General features: G+C 38.4%; 4 protein-coding genes across 6 annotated transcripts in view; 3 read left to right on the top strand and 1 right to left on the bottom strand.

The window, feature by feature from the left end:
* Window positions 1-1,154: 1,154 nt before the first annotated feature.
* On the bottom strand, window positions 1,155-5,244 carry unc119b (unc-119 lipid binding chaperone B). The gene is made up of 5 exons (XM_086076909.1): window positions 4,741-5,244; window positions 3,959-4,072; window positions 2,250-2,358; window positions 1,957-2,129; window positions 1,155-1,854 (listed from the first exon to the last, which is right to left on the bottom strand). Exons 1-5 carry the CDS (start codon window positions 4,973-4,975, stop codon window positions 1,742-1,744), a joined length of 744 nt encoding a protein of 247 aa, XP_085933035.1. The 5' UTR covers window positions 4,976-5,244; the 3' UTR covers window positions 1,155-1,741.
* On the top strand, window positions 4,704-7,688 carry pop5 (POP5 homolog, ribonuclease P/MRP subunit). The gene is made up of 5 exons (XM_086076910.1): window positions 4,704-5,398; window positions 5,477-5,619; window positions 6,585-6,734; window positions 7,163-7,246; window positions 7,489-7,688. The coding sequence occupies exons 1-5, from the start codon at window positions 5,379-5,381 to the stop codon at window positions 7,587-7,589; spliced, it is 498 nt and encodes a 165-aa protein (XP_085933036.1). The 5' UTR covers window positions 4,704-5,378; the 3' UTR covers window positions 7,590-7,688.
* A 733-nt stretch (window positions 7,689-8,421) lies between these two features.
* On the top strand, window positions 8,422-17,750 carry rnf10 (ring finger protein 10). Its single transcript, XM_086076775.1, has 17 exons — window positions 8,422-8,979; window positions 10,043-10,227; window positions 10,354-10,559; window positions 10,639-10,729; window positions 10,816-11,000; window positions 11,086-11,222; window positions 11,421-11,575; window positions 11,953-12,090; window positions 12,182-12,416; window positions 12,585-12,718; window positions 14,407-14,524; window positions 14,886-14,987; window positions 15,070-15,207; window positions 15,599-15,687; window positions 16,222-16,279; window positions 16,692-16,853; window positions 16,947-17,750. Exons 1-17 carry the CDS (start codon window positions 8,829-8,831, stop codon window positions 17,018-17,020), a joined length of 2,358 nt encoding a protein of 785 aa, XP_085932901.1. The 5' UTR covers window positions 8,422-8,828; the 3' UTR covers window positions 17,021-17,750.
* A 797-nt stretch (window positions 17,751-18,547) lies between these two features.
* The window catches only part of LOC147174158 (uncharacterized), a 29,815-nt gene continuing 25,650 nt past the window's right edge, over window positions 18,548-22,712 (top strand). For 2 of the 3 annotated variants that reach the window (XM_086076221.1, XM_086076224.1), the window contains exons 1-2: window positions 18,548-18,873; window positions 19,986-20,148. The gene's annotated coding sequence lies outside the window, so the exon portion shown is untranslated. The remainder of the gene's footprint in view (window positions 18,874-19,985; window positions 20,149-22,712) is intronic. The other variant, XM_086076222.1, reaches the window with a different exon arrangement.

A 22,712-nucleotide genomic window follows, 5' to 3' on the forward strand; every position in this document is an offset into this window, starting at 1 on the left:
AAAGACAGCCCTCTACAGTCTCGTCACACAGTTGGTGACAATTTGCAAAAGTCTTTTCACAATGAACATTGGGATAAAAGGCACATAAAGTTGTTTCAACAAATGCTTAAAAAAAGTTCTAATACTTTGCTAATCAAATGAATTCCACAACTGCCATATGCATTACTAAACATTTCCAGAGTGGGAGTCAGTATTGCCTTACAAGTAGACACTGACTTTAAATTTGTGTAGCTGAAATTGGGTGGAATCACAATTTTTCAAATAGTAAATAATTAATTTCAACAAATATGACAAGACACTCTCAGGCACACCATGATCAAAATAGAAGAGTGGTTTATAACCCGGGTTCAAAGGTTTTAGTTGAATGAGCACACTCTCACATACTAAAAAAAAAAAAGAGAGAGAGAGCAATGATGATGACATGTCGAATAGGTAAGATTACCGAATGAACAATACTGAGCTCTCTCTCAAAAAAAGAAAAACCTGGGCTCAATCGAATCCCAGGGGTTCAGTGTATGTCAAGATACACACCCGACTCAAATGATTCATGATGATACACCCCGCTTGGCCATCATTGGCTGCAGGTGATTGCGCTACATTGCTTGGCCCATCTGTGCTGCAGAAAATTTGGTGCGCTCAGAAGTTGACTTGTGCCTGTTGTGATGGTACGTCATGCCATTTCTTTATTACTGTAATCCCTTCATACCATCTATGTTGAGCAAAAAAAAGATCAAAGTGTTCGTACGAATATGTACAATATGAATTCACAATCCCGTACAATGTTCCACAGAGTTCAATGCTGGGGCCTCTGCTGTTTTAAAGTGCTCTTTACATATAGAGTTGTGTGACAGGAGTCAGGGTCCTAACTGCATGATTTGCAATGCCAAGATGAGCAAGTCTAATCCAGCACAACTAGCTCTAAAGGGACACTTCACTTCCTTCATTTGCATGGAGATGGAGAATACAGTACAAGAACACAACGCTTTCTGAATTCAAGGTGAAGCAAAACAGATTCAATGAAAAGGCTACTCTCCCTGTTCATTTTTTCACTAGTGAACCCTATACCTTTGTCTATACGAGAAAAAAATATATATATATATATCATATTTTAGCATAAAATGCTATTTTTTTTCCAGGATGAAAATGAGACCTGATGTCAAGAAAACTTTATTTTAACTTAAAGATGGTTATACTAGCATGATATAAATTATCCAAGCATGTTATATCAAGCACATCCATCTTAAATATTTCACACAACAGTCCCAGCAATATAAAAATGATAATCAATATGAGTGGATGAAAAAGACCTATCACTATCAATACTATACAACTTCTACTCAGTGCTCCTTATTCTTGAAGAGGAGCAATTGTCACTTGAGAAAAAATGGTTGCAGTCAATTTATTGGAAAACTATTTTACAATACCAAATCGAGTTGTAACAGAACCTATGTCACTCGAGTTCTGTGATTGTCCCTTTCCAGCAGAGACGCAAACTAAAGGCAAACAGTGCACAAAAAATGTAACATTATACTTATGTGACAAGCTTTAACAGAATTTTCCTCAACGTCACAAATCCCTGTAAGATTCTTAAGAGATTCATGAAAGCGCCGAATGGCAGATGTGGTTTGTTGATTTTGCTGATGAAGGAAGAATTCATCTGTCTCAGAAAATAAAACTAAATCTAACAAGATTGGTACAAAACAAATTGGGTGTATTACATTTCGTTGTCCTCCTTAAGGCCTTACTGACCACCATTATAGGCATAGTCTGCCTTGTTGTGCATGATGAGCTTGTTGTCCACAAAGTAGAAACTGTCTGATCTGGTCTCGTAAGGATGCTCCACCATTTGGTGAACTGAAAAAAAAAAAGAGAAGAAAATACAGGACAGATGAAGTATGCCCAACAGTCAACATGACTTATTATTTAGGCAGAGTAAAAATACAAAACAGGACCTACTGAGGTCATCTGGAAGTTGTGGAAACTCATAAATGTGTTCGCACGTGTTACGGCTGTTGGGAATGCAAAAGCCGAAGTCAAAGTCAAAGTTCTTGAGAAGGCGTCCCTGAAAGTAATGCCTCTCAATCATACGGAAGTTGTTGATAGGACGATCGCCAACGGTGAACTCCACACTGACGTTTGGAAACGGAGAAAATAAGAGTTCACGCGTCAGTTGTGCACAGACTTCTTGTTCGAATACTGGCAACAGTGTTCTCAGTTGTGTGAAACAACGTTAAGGTCCATGCACTTACGTTGCACCTACAGTCTGTAGTTTCAGGAACGCTGGTGTAAACTGATATCGCACAAAGCGTCCAGCACTGACGTCAACATCTCCGCTCCCCTCTTCAGCCTCGACAGGACCTGAAAGACAAAACCAGTTTAGCTGCTAGGAAATCAAATTGTAGAGGTAGCGGTGATCGTCATTTTGCGACAACAATAGCTGCACTAAATGAATCATGCAACTATCATCAGAATACTGAAACACATCTTCTCTGCAATTCACATTTGTATCTGTTAAATATAAAAAATAATTTAAAAAGAAACAAGTTTATTCAGTGAATGGTTGTATTGCGTTGGTCAAGGAAAATTGAGAAAATTATGAAACTTTGTTATCACAAGGCATTTATTTGCCAAATGTGTCTCAGGAAGACATTTGCAGTTAAGTATCTCATGTGTAATTTATTATTTGACTTTTGAAAAGATTCTTCCCCTGCTGTTTCAAAGGGTCAGTACGCAATTTAGGTGAATTGAAATGTAAAAGATGGAAATAATTCTCCACTCTAAATAAATCAATCAATCAAAACAAACAATTGAAATAAGTAGACATTGGTAAAATGAAGGCAGCGTCACAGTATTTTTACAGTCCTTCAAAAACACCGCATCTAAATACAGTGAAATACCCAAAGTCAAATTCCACATACACAAATTGCTAATTCCACATATAGTTGGGAGTTACAAGTAGAAAACGCCTCCAAATGCATCACGTCACAAAAACATGGAGGCTGAAACCATCGACATTGGCATATAACATAAGATTCAATGAGCATAGTTTCATGTTGTATTGTGACCTAAATTATTGTCTGTATAATTAGAATGAATACATGTTTTAAGATGATGAGAATTTGACTTTGTGAATTTACGGTACAAATTACTTGATTTCAACATTTTCACAATCGGAGGTCACCTATCATCGTGGTGGAGGTTAGTGATGGGATGGTAAGGTTTGATATTCTCTGCAAGGGACACTATGCCTTTATGGACTGCAGTTCTTGACTTTTTTGAGTCACTTTGCATTGACCCCAGCGTGGGCGGAAGAGTTAAGAAACAAACAAAATTGAAGCAACACTGGCTTCGTTCAAATTGTTGGTGTAGATTGATTTTGGGTTTAACATTGAACACGTTGTAGACATTTGACTGTCTACGAGTGTTACTTGAAACATGTCCCTAACGCAAATGTGTCTTAATATCTTCAGACTAGAGTAGGATGAGGAAGCCATTTTTTTCCCAGCAAAATAATTTTTTATTTTGGGGATATTTATAAATTTGTGTCGAAACAAGTGCATGTCTTTTCCGTTATGACTGTAGAGAGACAAGATTGTAATGGATTTGAGTAGTTTGGATCATATATGCACTTGCATCCACAGAGTGTGCAGTTCCATCAATGAAACTGCTACAAAAATTCTGCCGTTATCATTGTTTATGATCCCCCCCGGCCCCTTCAAGTTTAAGAAATCTGGTTGTTCAGATTACATTTGTATTGGACTGCCATAAAAATGTATGTATTTATCGCTTGATTGTCTTAATTATTAATTGTAAAGAATCAATAACCTTTTAAAAATAGGACTTTTCACATGCCTTTACCGTTATTAATCAAATTATATGAATGTGTACGCGCGCACGCACAAACATACACACAAAACTAAATGCGTTAATTGGTAGGTTCAATTAACACATCATTTACCACTGTTGGGAGGCTTGGCGATCTCAAAAAGTACTGTGCCAGTCTCAAGATCTCTGATCTTGAAACGGGTAAAGTCGATGTTGTAGATATTATCTTCAGGTTTGCAAAGATAGTCTGCAATAAGAAACAAGATATTTGTTCAAATGTTGACATAATGGACAAGTGCAGCAAGTTTCTCCTGTGCTGTCACAACTGTGGCTCCAAGCTCTTTAATGACGCACTCTGATTAAGGAGGGAAGTAACGCCATTGTTGTCTGGTGCAGGAAAAGGCCAAAACAATGAGAGGCATTTAACATTGGCTGCAGCTCCGATGACAGACCCCATGGTTGGAGCCACAGTGTGAGTCAGACTCAGGTAGCCTCATGCGCATAGTTCCTCCAGTGTCTCATAAAATGTATATACAGTATAAGAGTTCATGCATTGAAATACAGTAGTTACGTTTCACCATCAAAAATGGCACAAAAAATAAGTGTGATGCTGAAGGGATTACTACTGGCATCAAACCCCAACAGGCTAACATATTAAATTTACAATCCCACTTGTATGGATATAATTTAACAACGCATGCCACCGCCTACTTACACTTCCTACCTAAGAACTTAAAGTTTTGCTCGTTTAACTTTAACATTAATTACAAATATTCAAATTCCCATTCCCATTGTGCACCTGTGAGAAAGCTGACCAACTAGCATACAGATCGGTTAGCAATGCATACACCAGAAACAATAGTGGTGCTGATCTCTAGCGATACATTTAGGCTCGTAAAGCTACCGTTCACGTACCCTCCGTGACAGCACGGAGTCCCAGGACGTGATCCGGAGAAATCTCTCCTCCGAGCGCCCGAAGTTCATCCTCAGTGACCACGGGCCACTTATCCGTTTGACTGCGCCTCGATTTGAGCTTTTTTAACATCCCTCCAACTGCTTTTCGGTCTCTGCGGTTCGACTCCGTGCCAGCGTCTGCGTCCGTGTGCCCCTTCCCGACTGTTGGTGCCGCTTTGTTCCGAGAACCGTGCATATTAGGCACCGTGGCGGCGGTAGGAGGGAAAACAAATAGTTGTGCTTTTTATTTAACAGCGCCTTGGCAAATAGCGGCTGTAATTTCAAGATGGCGTAAAGCGTGTATGGGTGACGGAAAAGTACGACTGCGGTTGGCTAAGAACGATGTGCGTTGTCATGGTTACCAAATAGGTATAAGTGATTTGTTGTCCGGGTCCTCCCGTTTTATTTTAACTAGGTGGCTACTCGTAATTACTTGCTTCAAATCGGTTACATTAAAACAGCGCTTGAACAATTAACACAAAAGTAGCGAACATTCTTCTTCAGTATCATTAACAACCAGCATGCGGCGCTAACGTGTCTGGCAATTTAGACGTTTTGTTGACGGAAGTTGGGGTTCGTAGAAGAAGAAATCAGCAACGATGGTGAGAGTAAAGTCGAGGTAAACTGAGAACCGTTTCATGGTTTACTTATAACGGTGTTATTGTGAGTTGGTTTCTGAAAGTGTATTTGTTGACAGGTATTTACTCTGTGAGATAAACGTGACAGACAGGAACAAACTCTTCCTCCTGACAGAGAAAGATATCTACCTGGCGGTGAAAGAAGCGGTGGCCCGCATACACGGCGACTATGGGACGGCCATGTGCAGCACGAGATTCTGTGGTATACATACTGTATTTATTCGTATTAGCCAGTTTGTTACATAATGACTTATATTCAAGCCAGTATCATGAAGGCGAAGGCTAAGCCAAGTTTGGTTTGATAATATTCGTAGAACTTCTAGTGTTTCCCAAACTTTTTTAAGTAAAAACAAAACATGTTTAGCTTAAAATAATAATAACAATAATAATAATAACGCATCAGTTTCCATTAGTCTTTGTAGTTGTGACACCTTAATTTGAATTGCATTGAACCAACAAACAATATTACTTTGGATGGAATAACTTTTCCTCTGAATTAAAAGATGATCTTAAGTGCTTCTTACTCATAAGGACACATTTTTAAGTTAGTAACTAAAAAAAAAAGTTTTTGACAATTGACAACTGACTTTTCCATATTGTCAAGTAGGTACATTAGTTTGTTGTCTTATTAATTACCAGTGATGTCGGTAAAGCTTCACGTGACTTTTTCCAAACAAGTAATCAGATTTCAGTTACTCTTCAAATGGCCCCGATAGTTGCTCTGCATAACACATGCGCTTCAATGTACAAAAGTAGCATTCCAAACAAAGTTGCATATTATACCACTTTACAGGGTTTCCCCTGGAGAACTTGCTAAACTTGGTGGTCTGGACAAAATTCAACCCGGTTGGGGGAGGGGGTGTTGACCGACTTGACATCCAGTGTTTACTATTTATCGTTTGTTGCACAAGGCTTGGAATTACTTTTTTTTTCTTTGCGAAGCAGTTTTGCAAATCAATGACTTCATTTGAGGAGCAAATTTCATATTTTGTGGAGCAATCAGTGGCCCAGTATCCGTCTGTGGACCATTGTAGCACCAGTTTTTAAAGCAGAACATAAATGTATATACTGTAATCTATGTTATCACCCAGATGGCAATACTGTACAGTATACACATCAAAGTACCTTAGGTAAGTTTCCATTCTGTAATTTTTGTTTTCTTTTCAGTGAAATACCTGAATGCCCAAACAGGAATGGTATTCTTGCGATTCCCGAAAATGGGCTACAAACTGCTGTGGTCAGCACTACCTTTCATCACCAGCATTGGCACCCGTCGCCAGAAAACTCCATGTTTTCTGAACTGTCTGCACGTAGGAGGTGAGAAAATAATCATCATGTATTACGGTAAACATTTGGAATGTTTGTTAAATATATGTTTAACTACAATTCATATTCTTTTTTAGACTTAAAGAATATCGCTGGCGTCTGGCTGAAACCTTGTACCTTTAAAATAGTCAATTTTCAGGAGACCTCAAAAGCGGCATGTTTGTTCAACCGTTAACATTACATCATAAAAGAGAGCAAGCCATTATCAACACTTTAGATTGGTCAAATATTTATTTTAAAAAAAAAACGTGTGGAGTGTGGACTGACCAACAGAATAGATTTTTGGGATTTTTTTTTGAAATTGACCAAATTATGAGGTTTTGGCCTGATGCCAGCGATATGAAAGATGACACATTTGATCATACATACATTTTTGACCCATTTGAAGAATCAATTAATTCAATTTATTATTTTCTAAGGAACAATCAGAACTTGTCAGAAGTTTCTGATACGTTACAACAAACAGCAGCTCAATCGAATGCTCCCAAGTTGTAAAAATAAAGGTAAGTCTTATCATTTAAGCCTTGAATAATTGTGTACTTGTTTTAATACATGACATGAGTAACAATGTTTATAATACTAAATATGCTGAATAAATGTATGTGGTGCATTTATGAGTTGTCTATGATGTCAGATTACAACGAGAATCCCAAGGTTTCAGAACCACTCAAATGTTCTCACACGCACTCGTGCTTTAAGGATTGTCAAAGATAATTTCCATTTTGTTTGTTTTGCTGAATTGCAGAAGACGAGAAACGGGTTCGCAAAGCTATCTTGAGTTGCTCCGTAGTGCCGGGAGCATTTGAAAATGAACCCGATGATGCTGATGACGATGAAGAAGCGTGACCTCACCATGCGAGACCCCTGCTCCCTGTGTTATATCGAGTTTCATTCATTCTTGCCTGTTCTGTGCATGTTTTGTCAAATAAAATGAAAATTGTTGGATGTTTAAGTTTATTTAATTCTTAGATATCTATTAGATAGTATCCTTTTATTGTTGTTGTAGTAATGTTGAACTACAAATCCAGTGAACCTGGCCAATACACACCAACTAATAAGTAAGGCACCCAGTATTCCTCTTTCCTGGAACATATAATTATTTGATTTGAAGTGTTTCTACACATGGCAATTTTTAGCCACCCATCCATATTTGACATCAGGGTTTTTTTATGTTGATTGGCTAAATTTCTTCCCCCTCACATGTTCACATTATAGATAATAAATAAAATAAATAATGTCTTTAATTTACAGAAACAGTTTTACACGTTGTGAAATTAGCACATTACCATACAAATTGCAATAATGTAACTTCCCAGATTGTAATGCGATGTCAACGTTTGTATTAATTATTGACCCCCAAAAATTAATTTAAATTATAGAATTCAAATAGTTCATATCTAGAGCTTCACTATCGGTACTAGTTGCAAGCAGATGACACGGCGCTTGCACGTGATTGTTAAATACAGGAAGCACTACACCGTTCAAAATTTACAATTTGTTAAACCACTGCAATTAAAGACCATGATCTGTAATTTATCAATCCAATGACGAGGAAAAATAAGCACAGTCGTAGTTGGAACTGGCTTTATTGCGTGATAACGAGTAGAGGTAGTTTCAGTTAAGACAAGCAAGTACAACTACATTTCCCAAGATGCCCTAAAACGCCTCGGATCAACATATTTGCTGCGTCGAGAAGAAACATCCGGGTCTCTCAGGATTCTGACTGGCGACCCGTCGCCATTCGTGCAAGCGAATACAAATATATTTTGGAACAAAATATTAACATTGATAAAGTCGTATTATTAGGGAGCGTTTAATACATCGGATTGGCTAACTGTTGGCCTGCTCGAGAAGGAGCTTCATTTTTGGGGGTCTTGGCCCCGTGCGGCGAGTTTTCGTCCTCTCTTTTCAAAGCCTCCATAACTTGAGACGCCGATATCGTGTCTCTTGTTTTTTTCTCTGGGTTATTTTGTTGTAAAGATGTCGCCGTGATGGGTTCTCCGCGTTTGTACGATATGAACCGGGGCCTTCGCCGCCTGACCCGCACTCATTGCAGCCCAATTTATTCCTTTGATTGTTCGTTTAATGCTAGAGAGCTCAGTAGCTCTCGGCTCGAAGCTTGGCCTCGTTCACTGCACGGAAACAAACATGGAGAAGAACCCGAACAGCAATACCAAGGTTCCACCTCGTTCCAACTCCTCTGGGCCAACCCCGGGGGAATCTAAACCCAAAACAGGTAAAATAAATAAATGCATTCAGTATTGAAAATATCAATCGATTTTGAAAAGACGATGTCTCTTGATGCGTGGCTGCCTGTTAAGGCCTCGTCTTAGGGCATGACTATTTGCAACATGGCTGACATCGCTGTCAAAACATTTGACCCGCTTTCCAAAGTTAACACTGACATGCTTGTAGCACACGTACGTCGGATCATGCCGATTTATGTCATTTAGTACTTGCGTATATTATTACGTGAATGTTAGCCTGGTAACTAGACACTTAATTGCATTCTGCTAGATAAAACAGCCTCAAATGTACCCATAATGTAAAGTTCACCAACTATATTTTCAGCGGGTTGTGCCGCTGGTATTACGATGACAGTACTTGCTCTCTATTATGTGCAGATAAGTAAAACAAAATTGCATAATACATTTTCATAAACTGAAGACAGTGAAAATATCACCGTGACCGGCAAATCTCCTGCTCGCGTTATTTTGCCGTGAACTGCTGTGATTGGACAATAACCGCACCGAGTTATGCACTGGGCGTGGTTCCTGCATCGTTTCATTTACTTCTGTGTCTTTTTTCACAAAGTTTTCATTTTGTTTTGCAACCAAAAATAGACTATTATCTGCGTTGCCAGCCTAACCATAACCCCCAAGAACATGGCTATCAGGCAGTAGGACACTTTGCATCTTTTCAAATGCAGCAATTCATCTTCTTTGTTCTCTCAAATAAACACATGAAACAAAATGGCTCATTTACAACTCCCAACTGGCTGTGAGAAATGATGGTTTAAAAAATATATGGAAAACGGGATTCAAACCTTTGGGGCGACCACTCTAACCAGTATGCCACGAGCTAGTACACATCTACTGGCGCAGAATTCTTACTTCTAGTTCTCGTAAGACTCAAGTTGCGAGTTGCCGGGCACAGCAAAATATCCACTTGTAAACTAAAATACGGTGCTATTTATGCATGTTAGAATTGATTCGTCTACGAATTCTGCAGTGGAATGATGGCACTTTGATGATCACACATTTTTGCAGCTCACACATTTTTCATTTATTTATTTTTAGAAAATAAGAATAATGGAGGCACCAAGCGTTATGGCCGCAAGCGGGAGCCCTCCTGTCCCAAAGCAGAAAACTTCTCTGGCCCACGTCGCACCAATCCACAGAAAAGCAAAAATTTTGACAAGAGACCCCCCCAGAGAGGTGGAGGACGACAGTTTGGGGTTGCAGGTGGAGGACGACGGGAGGAGGTTGATATTTTAATATCATAATTATGTATTTAAAATCTTGTGTGTATAATGTGTCAGCACTTTTGTCATGACATCTTAATTATAACCACAGTCCTGTGTAATTGTCCTTCACCTCTGCCTGTTCAGGTAGCAGAGACGCGCCGGGCAGAGTTTAGCCCGGCTCAATATGCTGGACCGAAAAAAATAAGCCTGAACCACCTGTTAAACTTCACCTTTGAACCTCGTGGAGGAAATGGTGCTGTCGGAGATGGAGGCTATTACTGTTGGGGACGCCGAAATAAATGGGGTCATAAGCACAAGCCCTTTAACAAGGAGCTTTTCCTGCAGGCCAAGTAAGCAAATGAAGTGTAGAACGAATGAGTCGGCAATATCATATGTTCTCAAGTTTGACAATCACTGTGTGTATTTTAGTTGCCAGTTTGTGGTGACTGATGACCAGGACTACAAGGCTCACTTCACTGATCCAGATACTCTGGTCAACTGGGACTGTGTGCAGCAAGTGGTCAGTGCCTTCCTATACAGTATCAAATGTGGTCTTTGTCTAAGCCACAAACATTTAAGGAATATTCCTCTTATTTTTCCATGCAGCGGATTTACAGTCATGAGGTGCCATCTTGTCCCATTTGTCTCTACCCACCTGTGGCAGCTCGCATTACGCGCTGTGGACATATCTTCTGCTGGCCTTGCATACTGCACTACCTGTCTTTAAGTGACAAGACTTGGTCAAAGTGCCCCATATGTTATGAAGCTGTTAACACCGTGGATTTAAAGAGGTAATACCTACAGTTTAAATATGATTTAGTTTACTTTTTCAGTAGTATTTTAAAGTTGTAAAAATGAAATTGATTCTTGTTGCAGTGTGGTTGCTATGGAGACCAGGCAGTATGTGGTTGGTGATGTCATCACCATGCGCCTCATGCGGCGGGAAAAGGGGGCCGTGGTGGCCCTGCCAAGCTCTCAGTGGGTCAAAGTGGAGGAGCATGTACGGTTTGGAGGTGAATAGTCAGATATTACTATGGTTCAGTATGTGCTTGCTCTTGTGGTGTGGTTCAATCACAAAATCACTCATGTATAGACAAATCTTCTTTTGAGACCTCTTTTGTAGGTTGATGTGCGCACAACTGCTGGGAAGAAAAATGAAAAATCAAGGAACAAGATGCCATTCAACATGGATCTTTACTTTTGTTCTTTAGATGCTTCGTTGAGCCCGTATTCCAAGCTGCTGCTCACCTCCTCCACCCAGGTCCTCAGCCTTGTGGAAGAGGAGAAGGCAGTCCTGCAAGCTCAGCTATGTCAGGAAGAGGACTCACAAGGTTGCTTCATCCAGAGCGCACTTTGCCATTTGCAGGTAAAGGTTTGCGTGCATGCCCTAGTCCTTGTGCCAATGTAATGTTTCTGCACGAAACATGAGGCTGTTATGAAGCCAGTGTAAAGGATCAGCTCATATTTAAAGGCGCATGGTTCAAAGCGTCTTATATTACAGAAATTACAGTATACAGCATTTAACACAGTAGTGAGCACAGCAAACCCAGTTAGTGGCACACAAAAAGAAAGTAAACAAATTTGCCAATGATAATCTGGGAGATCTGTCAGTGCTAGCAACATACCACGCTAACAACGTGGCTCCTGTTGGGATTATTAATAGTTTATTTTGACAATCCCTTTTATTTGTGGTTTCACAGTAATACAAAAAAAAATGGGTAACGTTCTTTATTTGTGGTTTAGGAGCAAGAAGAACTGTTGCTGAAGCAGCAACAGCAGCAGCAACCAGATACAGACAACATGTTTGATTTATCCACTCTGGCTCTTGAGGAATCTGCTTCTCCTGCAGACCAAGTGGTGACAATTAACAGCTCTATCAAGGTATAATTGAAAGACAATCTCCATGTTTTATTGTAATTTAACCCTCCTAGCTTGAGCCACAGTCACCATTAATATGTTCTCTCGTTTTTAGCCTGTGCTGCAATACTCTTCTGCTTTTGATGATGAAGTAGCAGAAGTGCCAGCTGCTGAACTGGTACAGGGGTCTCCTGAAGATGCTTTAGAAAGTGTGCTTGAAGAATCTCCTAATGATGTGTTGGATCGAGCCCCGGACCACATTTCTGAAGCTGAAAACTCTGCCAAAGAGTCAGAACCAAGTCACGCTCAAACCAGCCAGGTGCACAGACCCTTCTATTATTTCTACCAAGGTTGGTATTTTCAAATTCTTTTGTCAAAGCCATAACAGTGATGTTCAGTTTAATGGTTGCGTGTTTAAGGCGCAAACGTCATACTTATGATTACTTGGCCCTGAAATCAAATATACTGCTGAATCACCAACTTACCTTCTTGTAATAATTCCAATATTTTACCTCTAGCTGAGGACTGCCAGCAGATGTTCTTGCATCCTGTGAATGTACGTTGTCTGTTGAGAGAATATGGCAGCTTGGAGGCCAGCCCCGACTCCATCACTGCTACAGTGGTGGAGATCGAAGGACACACAGTCACTGAGGTCAGAAATGCTGAAGCACATACAGTACAATGCTTGTTTTGGTTAATTATAGTAATTGCATGTATAGTGGAACCTCAGAGTTCGAACGTCTCGGAAGTCGTACAAATCGGACTTTGACCAAAAAATCTGAGTAAGAAATGCCTCGGAGTTTGATCTAATTCTGAAGGTTCAAACACCCAAGCAAAGCCGACCAAACGTACCGTCGACGGGCAGCCGAATGAAGCGCTGCTTATTTCCAGTCAGTGTGAACACTCTCGGGGGTGCTCTGTACATTCATGAGTGTATTTTGATATTTTTCATGACAATTTTCTTTGACATGGGCCCAAAGAAAGACAGCAGTGCCAGTGGTAGCAAATAAAATGTACAGTGCTACGGACCACAGTGGATTTAGGAAGATTATCGCGCTGTTGTAACTACCGTGACTATTTCTGTAAATACTGGACGTTAAACAGCGCACAAGGACACCTTAGTAGTCAAACAATATGCCCAATGTAAAATACACTAACTCAGCACTGAACTAAAGCATGCATTAACATAGCATTTATCATCCACTGATGCCATCACACCACAACAAAAAATGTCAGGTATTTTTTTATATTTAAATACTGTACAGGGTGTAAATGCGAAAAACAAATAGAAATTAAAATATAAATTTGGAGTGGGTTTGGAGCTTGGGAACGGATTAATTGCATTTATATTATTTCCTATGGGGGGAAAAGTTTGGAGGTTGAACATTTCGGACTTCAAACACTTGACAGAAACGAATTATGTTCAAACTCCGAGGTACCACTGTATTTAATTTTCTTTTATAGTGTACACTTTATGATGATCTAAATCAGAATGTTTAATGAAATTGAACTATATAACCCTGATATGTTCTATTTACAAGATGAGAGGATAAAATGTATTTTTGATTTTGATGTTTTTGTAATTTCAAATTTTATATCTAAAGCCTGGAAAAGAAGACAGACTATTTTTGACATAGTTTTTGTTGCTATGTTGTGCCGGGTCGTTTCGATTGTTTGGGGTTTTAAGTCCATGCGGGCTGGGCGTATTGTATGCATGACACAATAATACCAAATTGGCAAATGTAATGAAAAACTCTTCTCATCTTTATAGAGCTGTGTCATGTTTAGGGCAGTAAAGTGATCAAGTATGATTTCTTACTAGTACGTAATCAATTAGCCATGATTATTTCAACTGTACACATAACAATACTGATTATCTAATCATATGAAGCTGGATGAGTATGATACAAATACGGAACTCGGCATCGGGTACAAGTTTCATAAAAAAGTGAGCAAAACCAAACTATGAAATTGGTGTTTAGATATATTACTCTCGATGTTATCTAGTCATTAATATATTTCATATATGGTTGCTCTGTCTGTAAGTATGATCCTGAGGTCGTGGCTTGAAGGCTCTGAACTCCAAACTTCTTAAGAGTTTGACCATGCTGAACTGACCACTCATTCACTCCAGATTAGTGTAAATGAAAATGTCTTTTGCGGGTTAAATAAGGAATTTTATATATATTTTTAAATGAACTTCCCAGTCCCTAGTTCAACTTACTGTTTGCCCAACTCTTTATATAAAAATAAAATAAAAAAATGCGTACACTGCTAAGTCAACGCTAAATCAGTTTGAGAAAGGGAAAAACTATCAATAACTGTCTTCATTTATTACAGGAGATCCGCCGTCGACATCGTTACTTGTCACATCTGCCGCTCACATGCGAGTTCAGCATCTGTGAGTTATCGTTGCAGCCACCAATCCTGTCCAAAGAAACCATGGACACATTTGCAGGTTTGTATATGTAATATGAACTACGTGCTACAGTTTGGGGATTTTTCTCCCAAGTGGCACAATTCAGTTTTGTGTCATAGCGGGGTAAAAAATGTATATTTATTGTCAGTGTGATTGCATTATGAATGGACAAATAGAACGTAGAGTGAATGTTAAGTTTTCACACCCCTGTTAAAATGCCAGGTTCATTGTGATATAAATAAAATGAGACCAGTGGTATCGGATACGCATTTAAATGTGCCTGTAATTAAAAATAATAAGAATTAAAGTTGGAGCTAAATCGAAATTGGGCACTAGTTGTACAGGAATTCATTTGTATTTGTTTAACTTTTGGCGAAATGCATTTTCAAACTACCCAAAGATGAATTGGAGAAAAGGAAGCGCCTGAGACAGAAGAAAGCGAGAGACGAAAAGCGCAGAGAAAAGCGAATTGAAATGGAAGAGAACAAGAAGCAGGGTAAATGTAAGTAGAGCCGCTGCTTTGAAAGTCTTCCACTGCAGGCTTCACACCAGTATCTACATTGAATATATGCTCCTGGTTTTAGATCCTGAGGTGCATATTGGGCTAGAGAACCTTCAACATTTCCCAGCATTCGGCTCACCACCTCACAACAGCAGCCTTCTGGTCCATCCTGATTTTACTTTAGTTCCTGCATCTCCCATTAGCAGCAGTCCTTCCTCGGGTAAGCTCGACCATTTTAGTGCTTATTCTGGTTCTATAGCTGAACTCATCAGCTGTGAGCATTATGCCTGAAATTCTGTTTCAAACTGGAGACAAAACCGTATTGAAATTTCATTTTGTCAAACAAAAAAATACAGAGAGCATTGCATCAAATTTAGCTTTGTTTACAACAAGTATGTTTGTAGTGACTTTTTCCTACATTGTCTGCGTACGGGATAGTTATGCTCTATCCATTTATTTTTCTGTCTTAAAATATGCAAACGTGGTGCCACCTCTATCCTGGTCTTTGTAGATAAGAGAATATTGCCGTCAAATACGTTTTGTCACACGACAGCATACACATCTGCAAGGGATGATAAGTAACCAATTATTTTTTTTTTTTTGTATTTCAGACGGGATGACATTCCCAAGTCTGAATGGACAAAGCTCTCCTATTGTGGGAAGTGTGGATGATGACTCTCACTGCATGTCGTTTGCACAGGTGTGTTAGTCATAATGATAAACTGAAGAACACCTATTGGAATTGCACTGTTGTTGCATATAAAAAGATAGAACGGTGTTTGAAAATTCCCTGTCATGATATATTTACCACAATGCTCACACTGCCCCTAAAGCATTGCAACTCTTATTTCAAATGTGAAATATGTCAGCAACGTGATGTAATGTACAGCAGAAACTAAAACGCAGAATCTTTGATGTCTCTTCAGCCGAAATGAGGCTGACGTGTAATGTTTCGTATCCTTCTTTGAATTTCTGCAGTGTCATACACAATACTGTGCTGTGAAAGTGTAATTGCACTCTAAAATTTAGTTAACTGGACGAAAAAAAAATCTATGAAATAGCAGGACCGTGAACCCAGAACCTCCGAGGTGGGGGGTCCAAAGTAGGCCTAGACCTCTCAATGTAGTATACAGTCTTATGCTTTTGGCGTAGTCTTTGGGAGAAGCCATGATTTACAGAAACCTTTTATGCAGCAATCATAAAAATTGTGCGACATTTACTGTATTCCATATAGATGCTGAGAGATGGGAGAGCCAGAGTTGATGGGCCTAGAATCACCACAACAAAGAAAGGTACTCAATTGCAAACAAAGTAAATCTAACAATGATAATTTTACAATGCAGTTGAATCCTGCTGGCTGTAAACCTCGTTATTTATTTCAAGTTTTAATTTCATAAAAGTAGTGCGACCTAACCACAAGGTGCAGCCTTAACAGATTGGTCTCAAAAAGCAGCTTTTCAAATGACCATCATTTGCAGAGCTGATGTGTAAGAACTGCAAATTATTCAATTTCTACACAGAGATGACCTTGTCAGCCTAAGTGTGCTTTGGTTAATGATACAATACCTACTGATGGGTGTGTTTGCAGGGTGAAATAATGGTTTAGTTGTATTGTATTTCACGTCCTGTAAAACCTGTTTTGTAACTGTTGAGGAGTGTCCTGTAAATGCTCAAGACTGTGTGTGTGTGTGTGTTGTCATGCAGATACGCTTTTAGCGCCGCCGGCAGCAGACAGCGATGGAGAGAGTGACGGGTCAGACCGTGCTCCCGTGCCCAACTTTCAGAATTCTTTCAGCCAAGCATTTGAGAAGGCACTTCTGCAGCTGGACAGTCCGGAATCTTCGTCACAACCCTCGGTTGTCTCAGGTGCGCCATCTCTAAAATCGATTTTTGAAAGGCTCAAATGGCTTTTTATTTTTAAGTAACCTTGTAACAAAATGTGATGCTTTTCTTTTACAGATGAGAAGGGAGGAAAGAAGAAAAAGAAAAAACAGAAACTTCTCTTCAGCACATCCATGGTTCACACAAAGTAGACAACACTGAAATCAGTGACATGATTTGTTTATTCGGATAACTGCTTTGCTTCCTTGCAAACCTTTCTGGGAGTTCAAAATTTGGCAAAGGATTTAAAAATTTACCCAAATGTTAGATGGTGTCAGTCGTATTGACAGAAGCAAACCCCGCCCCCCCAATTCACTCTCTCATTTTCATAATGTGTGCAACTTCTCCTGGGTCTTGCTTGGTGGGAATGAAGATATTTTACTAACACTGGATAAGATTAATTTTCGGTGCTTTATATTGTGAGTAGCAGTCAGCCAGCTGCAGGTACATTGCACCTTTGAAATCTTTCCAGGATTCTCAGTGCTCAGATAAACTAGAGCTTATACTCACATTAAACAAACTATAAGGTTTCCTTTTGAAGTACATTTGGGTTTCAAATATTGATTTAGTATTTTGTGGCAGTTTGAATGAATACACGACCGTTGTGTGGAATGACAACAGTATTGGCAATAAAGAGATACGAGCTTAGTTTAAGCAAATGCCATCATATTCTCTGAGTAAACCATAAACTAAATTTCCTCTTTATTGACTTTGCGGTATAAATCTAGTTTCAGTGTTGCAGTTGTGTGAAGCTGGAGAATTTGTGCTGTTTTTGACTCAACTAAGGGGGTGGAAGTTTTGTTCGAGGGTTCTTGAATTCACCTTTAATTTTGAGCAAATGCATAGGCAGGTATAAAATGAATAAACAATTATGCACAATCACATGAGTGACTGTTTTGTTCACTAACACGTTAATGCCAACATGAGTGACTGTTTTGTTTACTAACAAGTTAATGCCAAAGACAATCAAGAAACATGTTTTGGCTATATCAATGTCTAGTTCTGCTGGTGTCAATTTCAAATAAGCAATGCCAACCATCAGCATCAAATACAATGCAGTAAATCTTGCTCCACGAGGGTACTAATAGGTATAATCCTTAGGTGTTGTGTTTCAGATTGCCGAGATGCTCAGCCTAACATTTTATTTTGAAATGATTAACAGCAGAATATACTTTGTTATAGAGTTGAATCAAATAGGGCAGTGATTCCCTACCAGTCTGCCCTGACACGAGCGTGCTATGTAAGATCGTGTATGTCCGGAGAAACTATTCAATGTCAATTATTTGGATGCAAATGTATTTTCTATTTAAAAAGAAAAAAGTTTATACCAACCAAGTATAGTAACAGAAGGTACATAATTAACACGTATTGTATCCACTTTCTATTAATCGTTTTGTTAAGTGCTGTGAGATCTTCCAATGTAAAATGTGTGCCTTGGCTTAAAAGTTGGACTGAGAATAACATGCCAAATGTAAGGAGGTCAAAATTTATCAATATTGATGAGAAAAAAATAAAATAATTAGCAATGGCTCCCTCCAGTAGAAGGGTACTTTTCTCATCCAGGTAAATACACCGGGGGTCCATCTCTACACGTGCCTTTTAATATAGTAATGTCTGGTTTCAATAGCTAATAGCTAACTACCGCAATACATTCCACAGCGTCAAGTTGATATTGAGAGGAAGTCGCTGTCGCTGCTGTTTGTCATCAATTTACGCATTGTTCTGCCAAAACATGTATTTTGGAAATACTAAGCGGAAGCACTTTGTATTGTAATTTCACTCCCCAGCCAGTCGAATCGTCGAGCGCTGTCTCGTCCTGCTTGTCAACAACACCGCAACCTGAGACAGGATAGCAGCCTCTCGGCTAGCAAAGTGAACCTGCTAAGTAGCTACGACCCCCATTGTTACAATTAGATTTTTTCCTACTAACTTGTACATTCTATGAATAAATAGTATGTTTGTAAATCTGTTTGGACTTGGCAAGATGAAGAACGGACTTCGTTAGGTAAGTTCCGTGAGTTTCGCATCAACAGCAAAAGACAGGTTCAGTCTGTTTCCATTTTGATTAGTTGGCTTGTATTGAGGTAGTTTTCGCTTGCTCACTTTACGTTTACTTGGCCGCGTAATCTAAACTGTATTTTTATTTTTTTACTCTTCTCGTGTAGTACTTTTAAACATATATCAATATCTGCGTTACTTTAAATTGTATTTGGAGCAGGCCAGCACAGACTTTTGTTAATCTGTACCGGGTGTTGAGGCTCTATTAGCTCATACAGGGAGATTTAGCACTTGATGCACATTTTCCACATCTAAATACTTAAAGAGCCTCAACTTCAAATACACGTTAATGTTGGACTTACGGCGATTGTTTGTTCATTGCTCATTGTTTGAGACGTTCAGGTGTTAAAGCAAAAAGGTTAACAAGTGTCCCAACTTTGGACTTTATGCTGATAGCCTACAGAAATTACTTTATGAATCAATGTCGGTTATTATGCTTGTTATTCAAGGAGTATAACAACCCTGGAAATAATTAAAGTATTTTTTTTTTTTGTGGTGATGGTGGCGGCGGTTATGTAATGTGTTTTAATTCGACACTTCTGATCTGTTGTGTTCTCACTGGATAACTTTAAGAGAATACTGTATGACTTCTTGATTATTACACTTAAAAAAAAATCATTTTGAACAGGCACTACATCTTGCTCAGATAAATCACCGACTTGTTGCTATAGACCAACGTACAAGTAAATGTTTTGCATTCCACTGTGGCGGAAGAGTTTCCAGTCTGTCTGAAGTGTTGTAAATTAATTGATTATATAAAGACAAGATAGGAGCTCAGAGTTAATCAACATTCAGAAATTATGCAGTAATTTTCAAAAGATGACAGATGAGCAGCGTCTCCAAGTACAAAAGGAGAATTTGCTTAATTACTTTTTTCATGTGCGTAGTTTGTTGTTGTTTTTTGACTGGATGTGTGCGCAAATGTGTGGGTGTGACTTACAGCCCAAGTCTGTCAGTGTAAATGCTCTTGTGTTTGTATGGCAGTGTGCGGATATGGAAAGAAGCATTGTTGTAAAATTGAAATAATCCAGTTGTTCTGCTGTGATTTATCTACCGCAGCCCGAAGAACAACAGTCGTCACATGGTTGTGCGCTCAGATAAAATCTTGGGGTTTTGTGTGGCTCATAGGCTGCTTCAACACCTTTCTCCTCTGTGATATGACATCACTGCTGGTTTACGACAACAGCCAGAGGTCACCGGCATACAGTTGACATCTGCTCAGGTAAAATGTTGTTGAATTTACTCCCTGCCCTGTCATAATTTCTCAGTTTTTTCCCCCTAGGATAGCAACATTTATAGTGATGTTTTTCCACACACAAACATTTGGAGCACATTATCCAATTCAAAGAGTACTTTTAAAGGTCAAAAAGGGACAGCTTGTCTCCAGTGAAAACAACATATTATATTTGATTCTGTGTATTTCTGTCAAAAATTTGGATAGTGGAAAAAGTGAAAATAGACCATTGTTATCTGGAATATTATTACCTCTCTGTCTTCCCTTTTCCTGCTGCAGCCGTTATTGTACCCAAAAAAAAGCAATAATTCAGTTCAACATTGTTTTCAATCATGCACAGAATTAAACAGTCAAATTAATGCAAGAGATGTGACAAGTAGGATTGTAAAAAACAAACAAAAAAAAAACGCTTCATGAAATGTGAATTACCTGGCATCTTGAATATTAAGTTCTATAAAATAACAAACTGTATTTTTTTTTTTTTTGTGACTTATTTGGAGATTGTCAGTTGTTCCTGTCGCTAACTGTGATTGGTTGACCAGTACCATTGAGATTAGCGGCGTCGGTCAATGTGCTGCTGGCTTTACATACCAATGTGGCCTTAAGTTTTGAAGCAACCTACCATGGCCATCGAGCTATCTTTCAAAATCAATAAGATTCAGATCCCAATAATTTTGCATCCTGTAAGTTTATAGAAATTAAAACGGTTGGCTTGTAGAGCGTTGAAAATATTGCTCTGCTTTATCTTTTGACTTGACTCGTGTGCCCTAATATATTTTCTCACTAAATATGAAGCAATTGCAAGTTTTTGACAATTTGTCTGAAATTTGTTTGACAATAATTTTTGGACAAGTCTTGTATGCAGACAACCCAAATGTTATTCTATTCAACATAATTGGCCTTAATGTAAAAAATAATAATAATTGAGTCAGTGATGAATGAAATTATTAAAGTATTCATTGCAGTACACCGCAAGCATTGAACTTTTAAAGTGCTGTATAATGCAGATGTGTCCCATCTGCATTTTTATAAATTTAATATATTAAATAACCTTTATGAAAACAAACTAAATATTTGCAGATGGTTTGTCATCCATTTTTACATGCTACATACTATGTAATGGTTGAAACCTGCTTTCTAAACATTTACACATTTGTTAATGAACAATAGTTATAATTTCTAATACTCTGTGATAGGTGTGTTAAAAATAAATCGATTCGGCAATATATCACGATATTACAGCATGCAATTCTCATTTATTCAATATGCAGCCAAATCAATGATTAAACATCAATTTTTGATGGAAATATTCAACAAAACGTCTTACTAAGGTTAGGGTTCACACTTTAAGCATGAAAGAATGTTATATTAATGAAACATTATTTATTGTTATTATTTCAATGGTATACAAACATGAAACAGATTGCAACCTGTTTGTTAAATACAGTGCTCGCAGTTCTAAGCCTGAAGTACATTTTCATACAAATCTTACAGTGTAAGATTTGAATCTGAATGTACAAGTACATTACATTACAGTACAGTATATACAATGTACATCTGAATGTACAAGTTAAAAAAATTTAGAAATCAAAAACAATCGACTTATAGATTTGTATCGAGATTATTCGGTATCGAATCGGGATACAGATCGAATCGCCAAGTACTTAGCAATTCACACCCCTACACTGTGAAATGTTCGTTTAAAGTTATCATTAAAAAGCACAATTATTAATGAAAACATTTTCTTGCTGTGAGAAATATCAGAATGTAGAAAGTCATGATCTATTACAGATTATTAGCACTAGTCCTTATTCACTTGTGTACACCTGTGCTTTATTGCTCTGGAGTAAATAGTGCCTTTTTTCCTGTTGCCACTTAAGACACTCCCTATGCAAAGTCCACAGTAGTGGCCAGATAAAATTAATTTTGTGTGGCTTTTATATTGCAAAATTAAAAGTGGCCATCATCTTTTTTGGACTTCAAAAAGCAATGAACGAGTAATTCAAACACTTCTAACATCCTCCATAACAAATATGTTGACAAATTGAAAAAAGAACAACAACTAAAGTACAGAACATATTTTACAGCCCACATGGCTCTTTTTGATGTTAGTGTTCCATTTGTGCCTTTTAAGTCGAGTTTTTCAGGCATTGACGCTGTTTGAAACGTCACAGTAACCATTTTGATGCATCCACTTGGAGGACTCCTTAAGATTTTGGCCACATGAGTTTCTTGGTAAATATTTTTAACTGAAACTTTTCAGCCAATCAGTGTTCCCGCGTCACAAACTAAACTAAATGGTTGAGAAGAAATATCTTGCGATGTAATCAAGTTGTAGTTAGTGGTTTAGTCTAATTAAAAAAAAAAATAATAATTCTTAAAAAATGTTCCTCCACACAAAAAACTCAGATTTCTCCTGAGCATGTCATCCAATTTTTCAAAATTCTCTTGTTTATTGTACTCAGGTTGAAGTAGCCATTCCAACCAGACACAGCATTATGACAGACTGTTATTTTGGGGAAATCTTGTCATATCGCTGTTTTGTTGTATTA

Source organism: Leptonotus elevatus, chromosome 5, assembly GCF_054856555.1.
Source record: "Leptonotus elevatus isolate MCC_2025b chromosome 5, RoL_Lele_1.0, whole genome shotgun sequence".
Taxonomy (NCBI): domain Eukaryota; kingdom Metazoa; phylum Chordata; class Actinopteri; order Syngnathiformes; family Syngnathidae; genus Leptonotus; species Leptonotus elevatus.

Coding starts and splice junctions, on each gene's coding strand:
- unc119b (XM_086076909.1), bottom strand. CDS start 4,975: ATGCACGGTTCTCGGAACAAAGCGGCACCAACAGTCGGGAAGGGGCAC. Junction 4,073..4,740: donor ACTCCGTGCTGTCACGGAGG/GTACGTGAACGG, acceptor TTCTTATTGCAG/ACTATCTTTGCAAACCTGAA. Junction 2,359..3,958: donor CGCCAAGCCTCCCAACAGTG/GTAAATGATGTG, acceptor TTTGTCTTTCAG/GTCCTGTCGAGGCTGAAGAG.
- pop5 (XM_086076910.1), top strand. CDS start 5,379: ATGGTGAGAGTAAAGTCGAG. Junction 5,399..5,476: donor ATGGTGAGAGTAAAGTCGAG/GTAAACTGAGAA, acceptor ATTTGTTGACAG/GTATTTACTCTGTGAGATAA. Junction 6,735..7,162: donor GAACTGTCTGCACGTAGGAG/GTGAGAAAATAA, acceptor TTATTTTCTAAG/GAACAATCAGAACTTGTCAG.
- rnf10 (XM_086076775.1), top strand. CDS start 8,829: ATGCTAGAGAGCTCAGTAGCTCTCGGCTCGAAGCTTGGCCTCGTTCAC. Junction 8,980..10,042: donor GGAATCTAAACCCAAAACAG/GTAAAATAAATA, acceptor ATTTATTTTTAG/AAAATAAGAATAATGGAGGC. Junction 15,688..16,221: donor ACTGCATGTCGTTTGCACAG/GTGTGTTAGTCA, acceptor TATTCCATATAG/ATGCTGAGAGATGGGAGAGC.